We start from the raw sequence: 18,195 nt of genomic DNA, 5'->3' as shown, positions 1-18,195 counted from the left end.
TGACGCAGTTTTATACATGCCCCACATTTCTACTAAATGTACGGGAATTCAAATGTCTAATCTGTAAACGTATAATTTCTTATTTTACGAGAGTAGATAGTGATTTAAAAGAAAAACAGATCAAATCATCGGACTGCTCTGTTCGTGACATGCTAATGCCGTTTATGTTGGAGGTTGCTGCTATCCACCGCGAGGATTAGATGCGATAGCCAGCACGAGATATGCCGCAGCCCAAATCACGAAAAATCGTCATCCTCGGCTACAGATCCGTAGGTGAGTTCCATTTTTCTGTCGACCATAGAAAGACACAAGATGCGTGTTTTAGGCGTTCTTTAGCTGTAGGTAGAGACCGCGCATGTGTAACGGATTATGCTCTCTTTATAAAATAGTTCCATTATAGGGAGCGTCATCTGTAACGCAACACCACGCTGGAAGAGATGAGCGCCTGCCCGATATTACGCCTTGTGATCGTCCTAGAAGTGTTGGATGTTGCCCAATTCACCGAAGAGTTCTGTCTTCGAATGTGCTTGTTCAGTTGGCCTGGCATATAGACTACTGCATAGATTACTGTATAGACTACTGTAGCTGACAGGCCTACTACATTTACATATATGAGAGAGAGAGAGAGAGAGGGGGGGGGGGGGGGAGAGAGAGAGAGAGAGAGAGAGAGAGGGGGGGGGGGGGAGAGAGAGAGGGGGGGGAGAGAGAGAGAGAGGGGGGGAGAGAGAGAGAGAGAGAGAGAGAGAGAGGGGGGGATAGAGAGAGAGAGAGAGAGAAATGACATATGACATTTGAAATGTCTTTATTCTTTTGAAACTTCTGAGTGTAATGTTTACTGTTAATATTTATTGTTTATTTCACTTTTGTTTACTATCCACTTCCCTTGCTTTGGCAATGTTAACACACGTTTCCCTTGAATTGAATTGAGAGGTGGGGTTTTTTCTTCAAAAACTGATAAATGACATCTTACATGTTTTTCCCTGTAGGAAAGTCGTCGCTAACGATTCAGTTTGTGGAAGGCCAGTTTGTCGACTCCTATGACCCAACAATAGAAAACAGTAAGTGTCTTCAAAAACACATTCAGAAACACATTCAGAAACACATGAAGACATACAGCTCTTAGACTCAGCTGTGAAACTGGTGTAGTAGCACAGAGTGATGCATATATTCAAATATAATACCTTAGAGCGCTTTGGATTTTCACCTTGCTCCCGGTCTCCCGGTGCTGGTGTTTAAGCTCGATCTGGTACAACTTGCGACACACACACACACATTTTAAATACTTTATTTTAATCCACCAATCAAATTTACTAAAAAATGGATCCAAACATTTCGAAGGTCCCTGTATGCATGGCACTCAAGGGTACAGCAAGCGCCTCCTTCTCCAAACAGCGAGGCTGCCCTCGACAGCTGAAACAGAGCAGTACCTAGCCAATTGTTTTTGTCCTAGTTTTTGTCAGGCCCGCAATCTGGAGGCCACGCACTGCAAGCCTGTGTACGTGGCCGAGTCTGACAAATATCAGTGCTACCAGCTTGCACCTTCACCCGAGGCTGTTAGCGGGAACAAACAATTGATTCCCACTAAAAATCATATTTTCCCTAACCTTAACCCCTAACCTTAACCCCTAACCCTAACCTTAACCCCTAACCCTAACCTTAACCCCTAACCCTAACCTTAACCCCTAACCCTAACCCTAACCTTAACCCCTAATCCTAACCCTAACCTTAACCCCTAACCTTAACCCCTAACCTTAACCCCTAACCTTAACCCCAACCTTAACCCCTAACCCTAACCCTAACCCCTAACCCTAACCTTAACCCCTAACCCCTAACCTTAACCCCTAACCCTAACCTTAACCCCTAACCTTAACCCCTAACCCTAACCCCTAACCTTAACCCCTAACCCTAACCCTAACCCCTAACCCTAACCCCTAACCCTAACCTTAACCCCTAATCCTAACCTTAACCCCTAACCCTAACCCCTAACCCTAACCCCTAACCCCTAACCCCTAACCCCTAACCCTAACCTTAACCCCTAACCCTAACCCTTAACAGTGGGTTTTGACCAGAGGCGGTGCCTTCTCTTGACATGCCTATGTAAGCCTAAAATAGCCCCTTTCCTTGTGGGGGCGAAATGTCCCCACTTGTCCGAATTTTCCTTGTTTAACTATCCTTATGAGGACTTCTGGTCCCCACAAGGATAGTACAACTAAAACACCCCCACGGTTCCCCTATAATATATCTATATATATCTAATTATATCTCTATAATAACGTTCTTTACCATTGCTCCTGTTAGGGCTCTGTGACTGACTGGCTGATATAGTGTCTGGTTAGTAGTGTGAAGTGGATTCTGCTGGTACAGCCCTCCTCCTACTCCTCCTCCTTCTTCTCCTCCCCCCTCTCTCCACTTCCTCCTCCCCCCTCCACCTCCTTCTCTCCCCTCCTACTCCCTCTCCACATCCTCCTCCGCCCTAAACCTCATTCTCCTCCTCCCCCTCTACCTCCTCCACATCCTTCTCCTCCTCTACATCTTCCTCCTCCTCCCCCCTCCTACTCCCTCTTCACTTCCTCCTCCCCCCTCCACATCCTCCTCCTCCTCCCTCTACCTCCTCCACATCCTCCTCCCCCCCTCCTACTCCCTCTCCACTTCCGTCTCCCCCCTCCTCCTCCCTCTCCACTTCCTCCTCCTCCCTCTCCACTTCCTCCTCCACCTCCTCCACCTCCTCCACATCCTCCTTCTCCTCCCCCCACCTCCTCCACCTTCTTCTCCTCCTTCACAACATACGGGGACTTTTTTGTCCCTAATTTTTAGGCTGCCATACAGTGCATTCGGAAAGTATTCAGACCCCTTCCATTTTTCCACATTTTGTTACGTTACAGCCTTATTCTAAAATGGATTACAAAAAATTAATTAATCATCAATCTACACACAATACCCCATAATGACAAAGCGAAAACAGGTTTTTAGAAATGTTTGCAAATGTACTAAAAATATAAAACAGAACTACCTTAGTATTCAGGCCCTTTGCTATGAGACTCGAAATTGAGCTCAGGTGCATCCTGTTTTCATTGATCATCTCGAGATGTTTCTACAACTTGATTGGAGTCCATCTGTGGTAAATTCAATTGATTGGACATGATTTGGAAAGCCACACACCTGTCAGAGCAAAAACCAAGCGGAATTGTCCGTAGAGCTCCGAGACAGGATTGTGTCAAGGTACAGATCTGGGGAAGGGTACAAAAACATTTCTGCAGCATTGAAAGTCCCCAAGAACACAGTGGCCTCCATCATTCTGAAATGGAATTAGTTTGGAACCACCAAGACTATTCCTAGAGCTGGCCGCCCTGGCCAAACTGAGCAATCGGGGGAGAAGGGCCTTGGTCAGGGAGGTGACCAAGAACCCGATGGTCACTCTGACAGAGCTCCAGACTTCCTCTGTGGAGATGGGAGAACCTTCCAGAAGGACAACCATCTCTGCAGACCTCCACCAATCAGGCCTTTATGGTAGAGTGGCCAGACGGAAGCCACTCCTCAGTAAAAGGCACATGACAGCCCGCCTAAAGGACTCTCAGACCATGAGAAACAAGATTCTCTGGTCAGATGAAATCAACATTGAAAGCTTTGGCCTGAATGCCAAGTGTCACATCTGGAGGAAACCTGGCACCATCCCTACGGTGAAGCATGGTGGTGGCAGCATCATGCTGTGGGGATGTTTTTCAGTGGCAGGGACTGGGAAACTAGTCAGGATCAAGGGAAAGATGAACGGAGCAAAGTGCAGAGAGATCATTGATGAAAACCTGCTCAGGACAGACTGGGGCGAAGGTTCACCTTCCAACAGGACAACGACCCTAAGCACACAGCCAAGACAACGCAGGAGTGGCTTTGGGACAAGTCTCTGAATGTCATTGAGTTGCCCAGCCAGAGCCTGGACTTGAACCCGATCGAACATCTCTGGAGAGACCTGAAAATAGCTGTGCAGCGACGCTCCCCATCCAACCTGACAGAGCTTGAGAGGATCTGCAGAGAAGAATGGGAGAAACTCCCCAAATACAGGTGGGGTCTGAATTCTTTCCGAATGCTCTGCCAAGCTTGTTGCGTCATACCCAAGAAGACTTGAGGCTGTAATCGCTGCAAAATGTGCTTCAACAAAGTACTGAGTAAAGGGTCTGAATACTTATGTAAATGTGATTTTTCAGTTGTTTTTTTTTAATACATTTGCAAAAATGTCTAAAAACCTGTTTTTGCTTTGTCATTATGGGGTAGTGTGTGTAAATTGATGAGGGGAAAAAACATTTTAATCAATTTTAGAATAAGACTGTAACGTAACAAATGTGGAAAAAGTCAAGGGGTCTGAATACTTTCCGAAAGCACTGTAGAAACGCAGTTTTTTTCAATGGGATACAGCAGCTAGGTTTCCTTTCAATTGGTGACAGATTTTCATGCGAATATTCAAAAATCCACATAAAAACATTATGCACATAAAATGGACTTGTGGCAGATAAAAGGCTGTGCGTGATGACATAGTTCACGTAAAAATACCTTTTGCGGTTAAATTCGCATTTTCAACTCAGCTGATGGGTTTTCTCAACCACAAAAACATGTGTGTTACATAGCGAGTGTGCCCACTCCGGTATTGGCATGTGTTCTCTAGCCAACAGATGGCAGATACAGTGTGTGTGTGTATAGCCTACATTATGAGATTATTATGAAGAAAAAAAAAAGCGAGATTATTTTTATTTGTCAAACGGCAGCCAAGCATCGACGATCATGTCACCAGAACAAGACCCTCAATATTTATTGGAAAGGAGCATCAAGCTCAAATGTTGTATTTATTTGTATCTTTTTTTTTATTTTTGTCATTTAGCAGACGCTCTTATCCAGAGCGATTTACAGGAGCAATCAGGAGTTAAGTGCCTTGCTCAAGGGCACATTGACAGATTTTTCACCTAGTCGGCTCGGGGATTAGAACCAGCGACCTTTCGGTTACTGGCACAACGCTCTTAACCACTAAGCTACCTGCCGCCCTCATCACCTTGCACTTTTCACCACCCTGTGAAGTTCATCATCATTTATTTAATCTGTAGCCTAATAAACTGCATGTCTTTCTCGACGAGTCTTTCTCGACGAGTCGTAGTGGGAGGACCACACAACACGTCTGACTCCAAGCTTACTTCGATATGATGGTTATTAAATCAATATTTGCGCATAAAAGCGTTTCCACTGACATTTCTCGCATAATTGATTTTACAGACACAAAAAGAGCCCACCTTGTCTACCATATTTTGTTTTGTCGACATTTGGAAAGTTCACCGAACATTTTTCTGTTTCCATCAGGCCTGTCATGACATTTTTTAATCGGACATACTTTACTCCCATAAAAACGTTGGATGGGAACCTGGTTAGAGAGACATATTTTATTGAAAACCATTTATCATATGTCTAGACGAGCTGAATGACAGGAGTCAATAACCTCAGGAGTTAGACTCTATAGAGACAATCTTTATGTGAATGGAGAGAGTTCACGGTAATCGTCTGTTAGATGTCACTGCCATTTAACTCCTATCTTCTCTCTCTTTTTGCTGCAGCATTTACCAAGATGATCACGATAAGCGGACAGGAATACCACCTGCAGTTGGTAGATACAGCGGGACAGGTAGGAGTGTACACCACAGGGATCTATTTTAAAAATCAACTTCAAACCGTTTTTTTATAAGACCTTACATTTCTACATTGACTCATGGTTGGGGACCTGGCCCTACTCATAATGTAGTATCATATTAGAATTTTAGAACACAGGCTATGTTCCAATGCCCACACTAGAATGCGCCATACTTCTAATTAGAATGATTGCATTACTCTTTTGCTCTAAGTCCTAGAATCTAAGCGATATACTAATATGGACATTGAAACTGAGCCATTATGTTACAGAATGCAGGCTAAGCACTTATTTCACTCAGTCTCTCTCTCTCTCTCTGTTACGAACCCCGTGGCTTTAAACGTCTAGGGTGGATGGACAAGAGACCCATAACATAATTCATGCAAATTAGAATCGTGACATGGAAACAGTGAGAACAAAAAAAAATACACTGACAAACCATAAGCTACCGTCAAACATAAAATGTTTATTATGAACACACGGTAAAGGTTTGAGAAAAAGGGCTGAGCAGGACCCAAGAAATGAAACAGTAGTGTAAAAAAAAACTAAACTGATCTTGCCTGCCTCAAGAACCGCTAAGCTACTGCTAATCATACAAAAATACAGTGGGTGGTCCGCTCAGGTCTAACTAGTGTTTTTAGACAATGTTCTTCCTACGGGTAATGTAGGCCTAAGGGCAACTTGCTTAAATCCCCCTTTTCCCAGAAACACACAACAAAGTTACCAAACAGAGTAACCAGCAAATGAGTGAGTACCCAAAACACAGGACACCACAGTATCCATACTCACATACGGAAAATAGTCTCTCTCTACAAACACAACTGACTGGCTTTTAAAACAATGGGAGGTGTGAGTGGGAAACCAGAAACAGGTGGTGCAATACAGAGGAATGTCCACTGATTGGTCCACCTCAGCAATCAGCAGCCAAACGGATGTCGGACAGATGGGACACCCCCAACGACCACCAATCAGGAACATAAAGGACACCTGTGATTAGGGCAGAAGGAGAGGAAAAACACAAAAACACACACAGGATACCTGTATCCGTAACACTCTCTCTTTCTCTCTCTCTCTCGCTCTCGCTCTCGCTCTCGCTCTCTCCCTCCCCCCTCTCTCTCCCTCCCCCCTCTCTCTCCCCATCCCACCCTCTCTTTTCCAGGATGAATACTCTATCTTTCCTCAGACCTATTCCATAGATGTCAACGGTTACATCCTGGTCTACTCTGTCACGTCCAATAAAAGGTTAGTCAGCTATTTACTCTACTATATTTTAATGATTTTAGATTGTGCAAAATTGTCTGCAGCAGGGGTGGTCAACCACTGTGCAGGTTTTTTACTTCAGCCCTGCTCGAAGCTGATTCAGCTAATCAAGGTCCTGATGAGCAGCAGAATCAGGTGTATTAGAGTAGGGCTGGAACAAAAGCCTGCACATCCAGCAGTAGCTCTAGAGGAGGGTTGCGCCCCCCCCCCCCCTCGGTCCACAATGACCAGATTAACTACACCAGCATTACACAGACTGGGTCCCGGCCCCCCCCCCCTGGGTGCATGTTGTGGTTTTTACACAGCTGATTCAAATAATCACAGAATGATGACGAGTTTATCATTTTAATAAGTCCCCAGTTCCCAGGACAGAGTTTTGGAAATGCTGAACTATTCTATCAGCTCAGATGTATGGCAGTATTTATGTATGACAGTATATGTGACAGTACAGTTGGGGGGAAAAAAGTATTTAGTCAGCCACCAATTGTGCAAGTTCTCCCACTTAAAAAGATGAGAGGCCTGTAATTTTCATCATAGGTACACGTCAACTATGACAGACAAATTGAGGGGAGAAAAATCCAGAAAATCACATTGTAGGATTTTTAATGATTTTATTTGCAAATTATGGTGGAAAAATAAGTATTTGGTCACCTACAAACAAGCAAGATTTCTAGCTCTCACAGACCTGTAACTTCTTCTTTAAGAGGCTTCTCTGTCCTCCACTTGTTACCTGTATTAATGGCACCTGTTTGAACTTATTATCAGTATAAAAGACACCTGTCCACAACCTCAAACAGTCACACTCCAAACTCCACTATGGCCAAGACCAAAGAGCTGTCAAAGGACACCAGAAACAAAATTGTAGACCTGCACCAGGCTGGTAAGACTGAATCTGCAATAGGTAAGCAGCTTGGTTTGAAGAAATCAACTGTGGGAGCAATTATTAGGAAATGGAAGACATACAAGACCACTGATAATCTCCCTCGATCTGGGGCTCCACGCAAGATCTCACCCCGTGGGGTCAAAATGATCACAAGAACGATGAGCAAAAATCCCAGAACCACACAGGGGGACCTAGTGAATGACCTGCAGAGAGCTGGGACCAAAGTAACAAAGCCTACCATCAGTAACACACTACGCTGCCAGGGACTCAAATCCTGCAGTGCCAGACGTGTCCCCCTGCTTAAGCCAGTACATGTCCAGGCCCGTCTGAAGTTTGCTAGAGTGCATTTGGATGATCCAGAAGAGGATTGGGAGAATGTCAGATGAAACCAAAATACAACTTTTTGGTAAAAACTCAACTCGTCGTGTTTGGAGGACAAAGAATGCTGAGTTGCATCCAAAAACACCATACCTACTGTGAAGCATGGGGTGGAAATATCATGCTTTGGGGCTGTTTTTCTGCAAAGGGACCAGGACGACTGATCCGTGTAAAGGAAAGAATGAATGGGGCCATGTATCGTGAGATTTTGAGTGAAAACCTCCTTCCATCAGCAAGGGCATTGAAGATGAAACGTGGCTGGGTCTTTCAGCATGACAATGATCCCAAACACACTGCCCGGGCAACGAAGGAGTGGCTTCGTAAGAAGCATTTCAAGGTCCTGGAGTGGCCTAGCCAGTCTCCAGATCTCAACCCCATAGAAAATCTTTGGAGGGAGTTGAAAGTCCGTGTTGCCCAGCGACAGCCCCAAAACATCACTGCTCTAGAGGAGATCTGCATGGAGGAATGGGCCAAAATACCAGCAACAGTGTGTGAAAACCTTGTGAAGACTTACAGAAAACGTTTGACCTGTGTCATTGCCAACAAAGGGTAGATAACAAAGTATTGAGAAACTTTTATTATTGACCAAATACTTATTTTCCACCATAATTTGCAAATATATTCTTTAAAAATCCTACAATGTGATTTTCTGGATATTTTTTTCTCATTCTGTCTGTCATAGTTGACGTGTACCTATGATGAAAATTACAGGCCTCTCTCATCTTTTTAAGTGGGAGAACTTGCATAATTGGTGGCTGACTAAATACTTTTTTTCCCCACTGTATATGTCACAGTATTTATGTATGACAGTATATGTGACAGTATGTGTGACAGTATGTATAACATTATGTGTGACAGTATATATAACAGTATGTTGTTTTTCTTCTCTTCCAGTTTTGAAGTAGTTCAGGTTATCCATGAAAAACTTCTGGATATGGTGGGGAAATCTCAGTGAGTATTTCCAATTAAACCTCATCTACTGTAACCTGACGTATATTAACCCTCTACTGTAACCTGACGTATATTAACCCTCTACTGTAACCTAACATAGCAGGCCTAAAAGAAACGCCTGAAACTAAACGCCTCACATTCTGGTCATGACGAGAGAAACAAACTGTCCGAGGAGGTTCACCCTATCCAGTAAATGTGGAGTAGGAGTTAAGATGGAGTATCGTCTTGTTAATAATCAGATGGTAACAACTTCAGAGCTAGCCAGCTAGCGTTATCTAGCGATTAATGGAATCGGCGACAAAGTTGACACCAACAATATTGGTATGTGGTGTTTGTCGACTTTGTGGCACTTGCTTGGAAAGCTCCGTGTTTTCCAGTCATACAGTGCCGCGAAAAAGTATTTTCCCCCTTTCTGACTTTCTCTATTTTTGCCCCCTTACACTCAATAACTGGTTGTGCCACCTTTAGCTGCAATGACTCCAGCCAAACGCTTCCTGTAGTTGTTAATCAGTCTCTCACATCGCTGTGGAGGACATTTGGCCCACTCTTTCGTGCAGAACTGTTTTAACTCAGCGACATTTGTGGGTTTTCAAGCATGAACTGCTCGTTTCAAGTCCTGCCACAACATCTCAATTGGGATTAGGTCTGGACTTTGACTAGGCCATTCCAAAACTTCAAATGTGTTGCTTTTTAACAATTTTAATGTAGACTTGATTGTGTGTTTTGGATCATTGTCTTGCTGCATGACCCAGCTGCGCTTCAGCTTCAGCTCGCAGACAGATGGTCTGACATTCTCCTGTACAATTATCTGATATAGAGAAGAATTCATGGTTCCTTCTATTAAGGCAAGTCGTCCAGGTCCTGAGGCAGCAAAGCATCCCCAAACCATCACACCACCACCACCATGCTTGACCGTTGGTATGATGTTCTTACTGTGGAATGCAGTGTTTGGTTTCCATCTCGTCAAATAAGCAGTTCATGCATGAAAACCCACAGCGACGTGAGAGACTGATCAACAACTACAGGAAGCGTTTGGTTGGAGTCATTGCAGCTAAAGGTGGCACAACCAGTTATTGAGTGTAAGGGGGCAATTACTTCTTCACACAAAGGAATTGGGTGTTGCGTAACTTTGTTTATTAAATAAATGAAATAAGTATGTAATTGTTGTGTTATTTATTCACTAGAGGTTCCCTTTATCTAATATTAGGTTTTGGTTGAAGATCTGATAACATTCAGTATCGTGCACTATATGTTTCACCGGGGACTGTAAACTGCGAGGCACATGTCCAAAAGCGGAAGTCGCATCACAGGCTCTCTTCCTTTTGCCCCTAAAAACCAGATGTCTCAGATTTTTGCCCCTGAAAACCGGATGGCTCATATTTTTGCCCCTGAAAACCGGATGGCTCAGATTTTTGCCCCTGAAAACCGGATGGCTCAGATTTTTGCCCCTGAAAACCGGATGGCTCAGATTTTTGCCCCTGAAAACCGGATGGCTCAGATTTTTGCCCCTGAAAACCGGATGGCTCAGATTTTTGCCCCTGAAAACCGGATGGCTCAGATTTTTGCCCCTGAAAACCGGATGGCTCAGATTTTTGCCCCTGAAAACCGGATGGCTCAGATTTTTGCAGATGAGGCTGAGGGTGCATCTACCGTGTCTATGTAACATTTGAGAATATGGGATACAACATGTGGTTTTGTCTCTGATACATGGGATACAACATGTGGTTTTGTATTGGATACATGGGATACAACATGTGGTTTTGTCTCTGATACATGGGATACAACATGTGGTTTTGTATTGGATACATGGGATACAACATGTGGTTTTGTCTCTGATACATGGGATACAACATGTGGTTTTGTCTTGGATACATGGGATACAACATGTGGTTTTGTCTCTGATACATGGGATACAACATGTGGTTTTGTATTGGATACATGGGATACAACATGTGGTTTTGTCTCTGATACATGGGATACAACATGTGGTTTTGTCTTGGATACATGGGATACAACATGTGGTTTTGTCTCTGATACATGGGATACAACATGTGGTTTTGTCTCTGATACATGGGATACAACATGTGGTTTTGTATTGGATACATGGGATACAACATGTGGTTTTGTCTCTGATACATGGGATACAACATGTGGTTTTGTCTTGGATACATGGGATACAACATGTGGTTTTGTCTCTGATACATGGGATACAACATGTGGTTTTGTCTCTGATACATGGGATACAACATGTGGTTTTGTCTCTGATACATGGGATACAACATGTGGTTTTGTATTGGATACATGGGATACAACATGTGGTTTTGTCTCTGATACATGGGATACAACATGTGGTTTTGTCTCTGATACATGGGATACAACATGTGGTTTTGTCTCTGATACATGGGATACAACATGTGGTTTTGTTTCTGATACATGGGATACAACATGTGGTTTTGTATTGGATACATGGGATACAACATGTGGTTTTGTCTCTGATACATGGGATACAACATGTGGTTTTGTCTCTGATACATGGGATACAACATGTGGTTTTGTATTGGATACATGGGATACAACATGTGGTTTTGTCTCTGATACATGGGATACAACATGTGGTTTTGTCTCTGATACATGGGATACAACATGTGGTTTTGTCTCTGATACATGGGATACAACATGTGGTTTTGTCTCTGATACATGGGATACAACATGTGGTTTTGTCTCTGATACATGGGATACAACATGTGGTTTTGTCTCTGATACATGGGATACAACATGTGGTTTTGTATTGGATACATGGGATACAACATGTGGTTTTGTCTCTGATACATGGGATACAACATGTGGTTTTGTCTCTGATACATGGGATACAACATGTGGTTTTGTATTGGATACATGGGATACAACATGTGGTTTTGTATTGGATACATGGGATACAACATGTGGTTTTGTCTCTGATACATGGGATACAACATGTGGTTTTGTCTTGGATACATGGGATACAACATGTGGTTTTGTCTCTGATACATGGGATACAACATGTGGTTTTGTCTCTGATACATGGGATACAACATGTGGTTTTGTCTTGGATACATGGGATACAACATGTGGTTTTGTCTTGGATACATGGGATACAACATGTGGTTTTGTCTCTGATACATGGGATACAACATGTGGTTTTGTCTTGGATACATGGGATACAACATGTGGTTTTGTCTCTGATACATGGGATACAACATGTGGTTTTGTCTCTGATACATGGGATACAACATGTGGTTTTGTCTTGGATACATGGGATACAACATGTGGTTTTGTCTTGGATACATGGGATACAACATGTGGTTTTGTCTTGGATACATGGGATACAACATGTGGTTTTGTCTCGGATACATGGGATACAACATGTGGTTTTGTCTCTGATACATGGGATACAACATGTGGTTTTGTCTCTGATACATGGGATACAACATGTGGTTTTGTCTCGGATACATGGGATACAACATGTGGTTTTGTCTCGGATACATGGGATACAACATGTGGTTTTGTATTGGATACATGGGATACAACATGTGGTTTTGTATTGGATACATGGGATACAACATGTGGTTTTGTCTCTGATACATGGGATACAACATGTGGTTTTGTATTGGATACATGGGATACAACATGTGGTTTTGTCTTGGATACATGGGATACAACATGTGGTTTTGTCTTGGATACATGGGATACAACATGTGGTTTTGTCTCGGATACATGGGATACAACATGTGGTTTTGTCTCGGATACATGGGATACAACATGTGGTTTTGTCTCGGATACATGGGATACAACATGTGGTTTTGTCTTTCTCTACAGAGTACCTATTATGTTGGTGGGAAATAAGAACGACCTGCACATGGAAAGGTGTGTTACTTACTGACATACGTAGATACACACACTCACACACACACACACAAACACAAACACACACACACACTAAAGCTCTCTGATTCAGAGGGGTTGGGTTAAATGCGGAAGACACATTTCAGTTGAATGCATTCAGTTGTACAACTGACTAGGTATCCGTGACGCCATCCTCTAACCTGTTGGTGTGTGTGTGTGTGTGTGTGTGTGTGTGTGTGTGTGTGTGTGTGTGTGTGTGCGCGTGTGGGGTGTCTGATTGGTGTGATGTTACTTTGTGTCCCAGGGTGATCAGCTGTGAGGAAGGGAAGGCACTAGCAGACTCCTGGAACGCTGCCTTCATGGAATCCTCAGCTAAAGAGAACCAGGTGAAAACAACTAGAACACGTCTATGCCATAGAACAGGGCCTGGAGGGACAAAACACTTCTGGTACTTGTTTCTACCTGGTAGTTAATCACCTGGTTTCCCAGGTCTGAATTAGTCCCTGGTTGGAAGGAGAGAATGAAAACCTGAAGAAGTGTTTTTGGCCCTCTATGACCGACATCGAACAGCCCTGCCGTAGATCGTAGCACTAATAAACCTGATTCCACGAACCAACTCCTCATCAAACCTTTGATTAATGGAATCAGGTGTGTAGTACTAGGGCGAAAAATACAATATGCACCTATTTGGTTCCCAGGGTCAGGGTTAAAAAACACTGCTACAGGCACTGAGCTTGGGAGTCTACAGGCCTGTATTGCAGTACTCTGTACTCTACAGCAGGGGGCAGCTCAGCTCTCCACACTATTGAAAGGAACATTCCAGAGAAGTTACAGTACTGTTCTCTCTCTCTCTCTCTCTCTCTCTCTCTCTCTCTCTCTCTCTCTCTCTCTCTCTCTCTCTCTCTCTCTGTCTCTCTCTCTCTCTCTGACGGTGGTGTCGTAGTAGATAGTAAAGTAGTCTGTTCTATTTCTTTCCGGTGTGTGTTTCCGACGGCGGTGGAGTTGTTATATTCTAACCGGTGTGTCTCTGTGTGTCTCAGACGGCGGTGGAGGTGTTCAAGAGGATGATCCTGGAGGCCGAGAAGCTGGAAGGAGGCGTCCAACCAGGGAAGACTTCCTGCTCCTTGATGTAGAGCTGCTGATCAATCAAAACAGAGAACAGGACACTGCACTGGGATATCCCGTTACTTGAAGGCTTCCTGCCAGTTCAACTACTACTTCTCAACTGTCTTCAACTGTCAACTCACCAACAGTTTATTTGTCAGTATTTCTGTTTGTTTGTTATGAAAGGTTGAGTGGCTGTCATACTGTACATTTCCCACAATCCACTTCTCGTCTGTTCTGTGCTCAGCCCTGATGCAAAACTGAGGCCCTGCCCAGAAATAACCCCTAGACCCTACACCCTTACCCCCCAAGGCACTTCTAGGGTTTAGGGACTAGGGGCTGTTTCTGTAGTCTTGTTCGACTATCCTGATCTTGCAAAAGCACAGCGATCAGGATGGTAGATCAGACTACTGTTTCTCATAAAGTATGTATCAGAAACTATGACTGGCTTCCTCACGTGGGGCTGCACAGGTGTCCATTCTGGCTTTATGGTGGAATTGTGACTATGGAAGATCAGAGATATTCCATGTAATTTGATTTCACATTGAACCTTCTCATATTAGAGATGTCATGAAGAAAAACAATCCCTTCTATTGAATTTAGTTTTTTATATGTTTATTTAATCAATGATTGTTTTGTCCTCACACAGCTCTATCCATGGAATTAGTCCACTGTGCCACCAGCATGGACCTAGCATGCAATGTTTTGTTTCACTCATACAAAGCTCTTTGTTTTAGTCTATTCAAACAGACCCCATTTCAAAGGAAACAAGAACTCATTAAGATCAGGTGTGGTTAATTAGTGGGTGTAGCCAACACACCTGAACACACTTAACAAGATACAGGATAGAGAGAGTTTTGTTGACGCTGAGAACAGAATTTATATGTTTTTAAATAATATTCTTAGAACATTCTCTGAATGTTACTAAAGTTCTGTATTTTTTTAATGGACCTTTTGGAACAATTTGAGAACATGACTTTAAATAAAAACCATGAGGAAAACTGTAGGAAACGTTATGCTGAAGTACTGAAATTCCCACAGAAGAACGTTGTTTCTTAACGTTCTCTGAACTGTTTTAAAATGTCAAACCAGTTGGAGAACGTTTCTAGAACATTACCAAAATTGAAATGAAATGTAACCATGTTTGACATTTTAGGAAACATTCTGTTAAAAGTAATGAAATAGGAAGACAATTACGTTTTTTAAGTTCACCTAAATGTGCTGAGAATGTTCCAAAGCCAAGCAACTACCCAGAAAGTTGTGGGAAGGTTGTATGCAAAATAACCGTAGGACAACAACGCTCTCACCGAGCTCTAAGAAACACATGGTTCTCAGAACGTTATGTGCTAGCTGGGATGGTTCTCAGAACGTTATGTGCTAGCTGGGATGGTTCTCAGAACGTTATGTGCCAGCTGGGCTCTGTCATTGTTGTCATTGTCAATCCATACCCCACTAAAACCTAATAGGAAATCTTCCAATAAACTTAAGGGCGAATCCTAACTCCCTTAAGTCAAATTTTCACAGTCTCCCATTGACATCAATGCATGACTAAAGTGAACATTCAATTTATGTGGAAGTTAGGATTAGCTCTTTAGACATTTCTGATGCATTCGTAGCTGTTTCCTCTGTCCCTCCAATACACAGCTCTTTCTTTATCTACTACTTCTCTCCCCGTCGTTGTCAGTCAGATGTTTTGTTTTTTTGCATAGCCGTTTCTGTCGTCAGACAAAATATCTGCATCGCATTTTCTAATGTTGTACAAAATGTTTTTTGATTGTAATCATTAAAGCAGAAAGTGATTATTTATTTCAGAAGTGTTTGTTGTATCATTCCTACAATGATGATTGATACACTTTGCTCAGATTCAATCATTTTGAAAAAAAGATTTTTTAACTACAAAGGGTTTCAAGGTTTTGGTTTATTTCAAGTCAAATAATGATTCACGTTTGCTGATAAATATCAAGCATAGTTGATGTGATGGTTGTTGTGATGGTTGATGTTGTGATGGTTTAAGTTGCGATGGTTGTTGTGATGGTTGATGCTGCGATGGTTTATGTGATGGTACTCCAGACCTCCAGGGTAGGATTTGAATACCCCTGGTCTAGAATGTGAACCAGTATATCGATTCTAGAATGTGAACCAGTATATAGATTCTAGAATGTGAACCAGTATATAGATTCTAGAATATGAACCAGTATATAGATTCTAGAATGTGAACCAGTATATAGATTCTAGAATGTGAACCATTTATATAGATTCTAGAACGTGAACCATTTATATAGATTCTAGAATGTGAATCAGTATATAGATTCTAGAACGTGAACCAGTATATAGATTCTAGAATGTGAATCAGTATATAGATTCTAGAACGTGAACCAGTATATAGATTCTAGAATGTGAACCATTTATATAGATTCTAGAATGTGAATCAGTATATAGATTCTAGAACGTGAACCAGTATATAGATTCTAGAATGTGTTGCACTTCTCAGTGTCACAACACTTCATGTTGATGAAAGCGTTGGTTTGGAACATCTTACAGCCCGACATGTCCATGCATCTCTGGAAATGGCCAACTGAGAGAGAAAATATAGGACAATGTTATGTTACTATGTGATAGCTGTTAACGGTTGACTATAATCTGTATTAAAAACCTTTTATTCTTGGTTATTCAAACCAGGGCCTGCATCCCCTCTGAAAAAAAACCCAGCAAAGACCAGCATGATACGTATGCTGATCTATGCTTTTTTATTTTTTAGCAGGGTCCACAAAGCATCTCAGAGCAGGAGTGCTGATGTAGGATGAGTCCATATAGTCTTATTCATTACGATATAAAACTGCACCACTCTGAGACGATTTGTCAACACTGGCACAGAACTTAGTGTGACATGACATCCAATGCTGTTTTCTCAAGTAATGTAGCATCATCACAACATTACTCTTTTTCAAGTGTAAGGGTTTAGCTCAGCAGGCTAACATAGTCTGAAGACCCGGGTTTTGAACCTGGTCAGTAACATTACTTACACGGTGCTCTGAGGAACTTGGCGGCTGCACAGCCGTCCTTCTCTGGGGGGCAGGTTTCTACTGTCACCTCACAGTCTCGTCCCGCCTTAGTTGGGACACAGCGCAGACAGTCAAGGGCTTCACCTAGGGGACAACACCACTGTGTTAGGACCACAGAATTATAGCGAGGTTATAGGAACCCTAGAACACACCTAGAACACACCTAGAACACACCACTGTGTTAGGACCACATCGATGTTACAATACGAGACCGTTCCATAGCCTCACCCAGCACCACAGTACGGGAGGGGTTAAAAGACAGTGTTTACTCAGTAGTTAATTAGTGACAGACCCACCACTAGCCAACACCAGGGCCAGAGCCACAGCCAATATCACTATCTTCATCTTGCTGGTTGGCCTGTGTGTGAACCTGAGAGAAGGGAACAGGCAGTGATTTGTAAACATTGCGAAAAAATGTTTTGTGAACCCTTTTTGTGGATTATGCTTTGCAGCGAGACATACGTACGGCTCACTGCATTATATGTTTGAATTAACGTATATTTTTGAGTATTTTATTGTTTGATGAACGGTGATAGTCAGAACGTAGAGGGGAGACGTATACAGAAGGAGACAGAGAAGAAGGGCTGACACGGGATTTGAACTCATGTCCCCATGGGTATATGACATGGGATTCGAACCCCATGTCCCCATGGGTATATGTGGTCTAACCACCACACCAGATTCAGAAACACTTTTGATTAATTAAAATAATTTATATCACATTACCATACACTTTGATCTTGAACAAAAAATAGCTTTCATTACTCATATTGAGAAACAAACCCAAGCAATAGAGGACAGTAAAAGACTATAAAGCATCCAGCCGTTGAAACCTTGTAAAGCAACATGAAAAATGAAGAATACCGATCAGAGAAGCATGAGACAAAATGTACAACTGACTATAATAATAATAATATGCCATTTAGCAGATGCTTTTTATCCAAAGCGACTTACAGTCATGCGTGCATACATTTTTTGTGTATGGGTGGTCCCGGGGATCAAACCCACTACCTTGG

The 18,195-nt window shown here is 42.6% G+C and overlaps 2 protein-coding genes across 2 annotated transcripts; one reads left to right on the top strand and one right to left on the bottom strand.

The window, feature by feature from the left end:
• On the top strand, positions 1-15,927 carry LOC311118862 (GTP-binding protein Rheb-like). Its single transcript, XM_084193628.1, has 8 exons — positions 1-273; positions 987-1,058; positions 5,589-5,656; positions 6,819-6,901; positions 9,075-9,131; positions 12,987-13,034; positions 13,318-13,399; positions 14,054-15,927. The coding sequence occupies exons 1-8, from the start codon at positions 222-224 to the stop codon at positions 14,144-14,146; spliced, it is 555 nt and encodes a 184-aa protein (XP_084049754.1). The 5' UTR covers positions 1-221; the 3' UTR covers positions 14,147-15,927.
• A 573-nt stretch (positions 15,928-16,500) lies between these two features.
• On the bottom strand, positions 16,501-17,581 carry LOC311118863 (uncharacterized protein). Its single transcript, XM_084193629.1, has 3 exons — positions 17,476-17,581; positions 17,141-17,263; positions 16,501-16,692 (listed from the first exon to the last, which is right to left on the bottom strand). Exons 1-3 carry the CDS (start codon positions 17,522-17,524, stop codon positions 16,586-16,588), a joined length of 279 nt encoding a protein of 92 aa, XP_084049755.1. The 5' UTR covers positions 17,525-17,581; the 3' UTR covers positions 16,501-16,585.
• Between the last annotated feature and the right edge of the window lie 614 nt (positions 17,582-18,195).

This window comes from Coregonus lavaretus (genome assembly GCF_964263955.1).
Source record: "Coregonus lavaretus genome assembly, contig: HAP1_SCAFFOLD_611, whole genome shotgun sequence".
NCBI lineage: Eukaryota > Metazoa > Chordata > Actinopteri > Salmoniformes > Salmonidae > Coregonus > Coregonus lavaretus.
This window is presented reverse-complemented; position numbering and strand designations above follow the sequence as displayed.

What these genes read in the sequence shown, in the direction of transcription:
- LOC311118862 (XM_084193628.1), top strand. Translation starts at nt 222, where the DNA reads ATGCCGCAGCCCAAATCACGAAAAATCGTCATCCTCGGCTACAGATCC. An exon ending in TGGTAGATACAGCGGGACAG is followed by an intron (nt 5,657 to 6,818) that starts GTAGGAGTGTAC and finishes TCTCTTTTCCAG; the next exon opens with GATGAATACTCTATCTTTCC. An exon ending in CCTCAGCTAAAGAGAACCAG is followed by an intron (nt 13,400 to 14,053) that starts GTGAAAACAACT and finishes TGTGTGTCTCAG; the next exon opens with ACGGCGGTGGAGGTGTTCAA.
- LOC311118863 (XM_084193629.1), bottom strand. Translation starts at nt 17,524, where the DNA reads ATGAAGATAGTGATATTGGCTGTGGCTCTGGCCCTGGTGTTGGCTAGT. An exon ending in GGCCCTGGTGTTGGCTAGTG is followed by an intron (nt 17,264 to 17,475) that starts GTGGGTCTGTCA and finishes GTTGTCCCCTAG; the next exon opens with GTGAAGCCCTTGACTGTCTG. An exon ending in CAAGTTCCTCAGAGCACCGT is followed by an intron (nt 16,693 to 17,140) that starts GTAAGTAATGTT and finishes TTTCTCTCTCAG; the next exon opens with TTGGCCATTTCCAGAGATGC.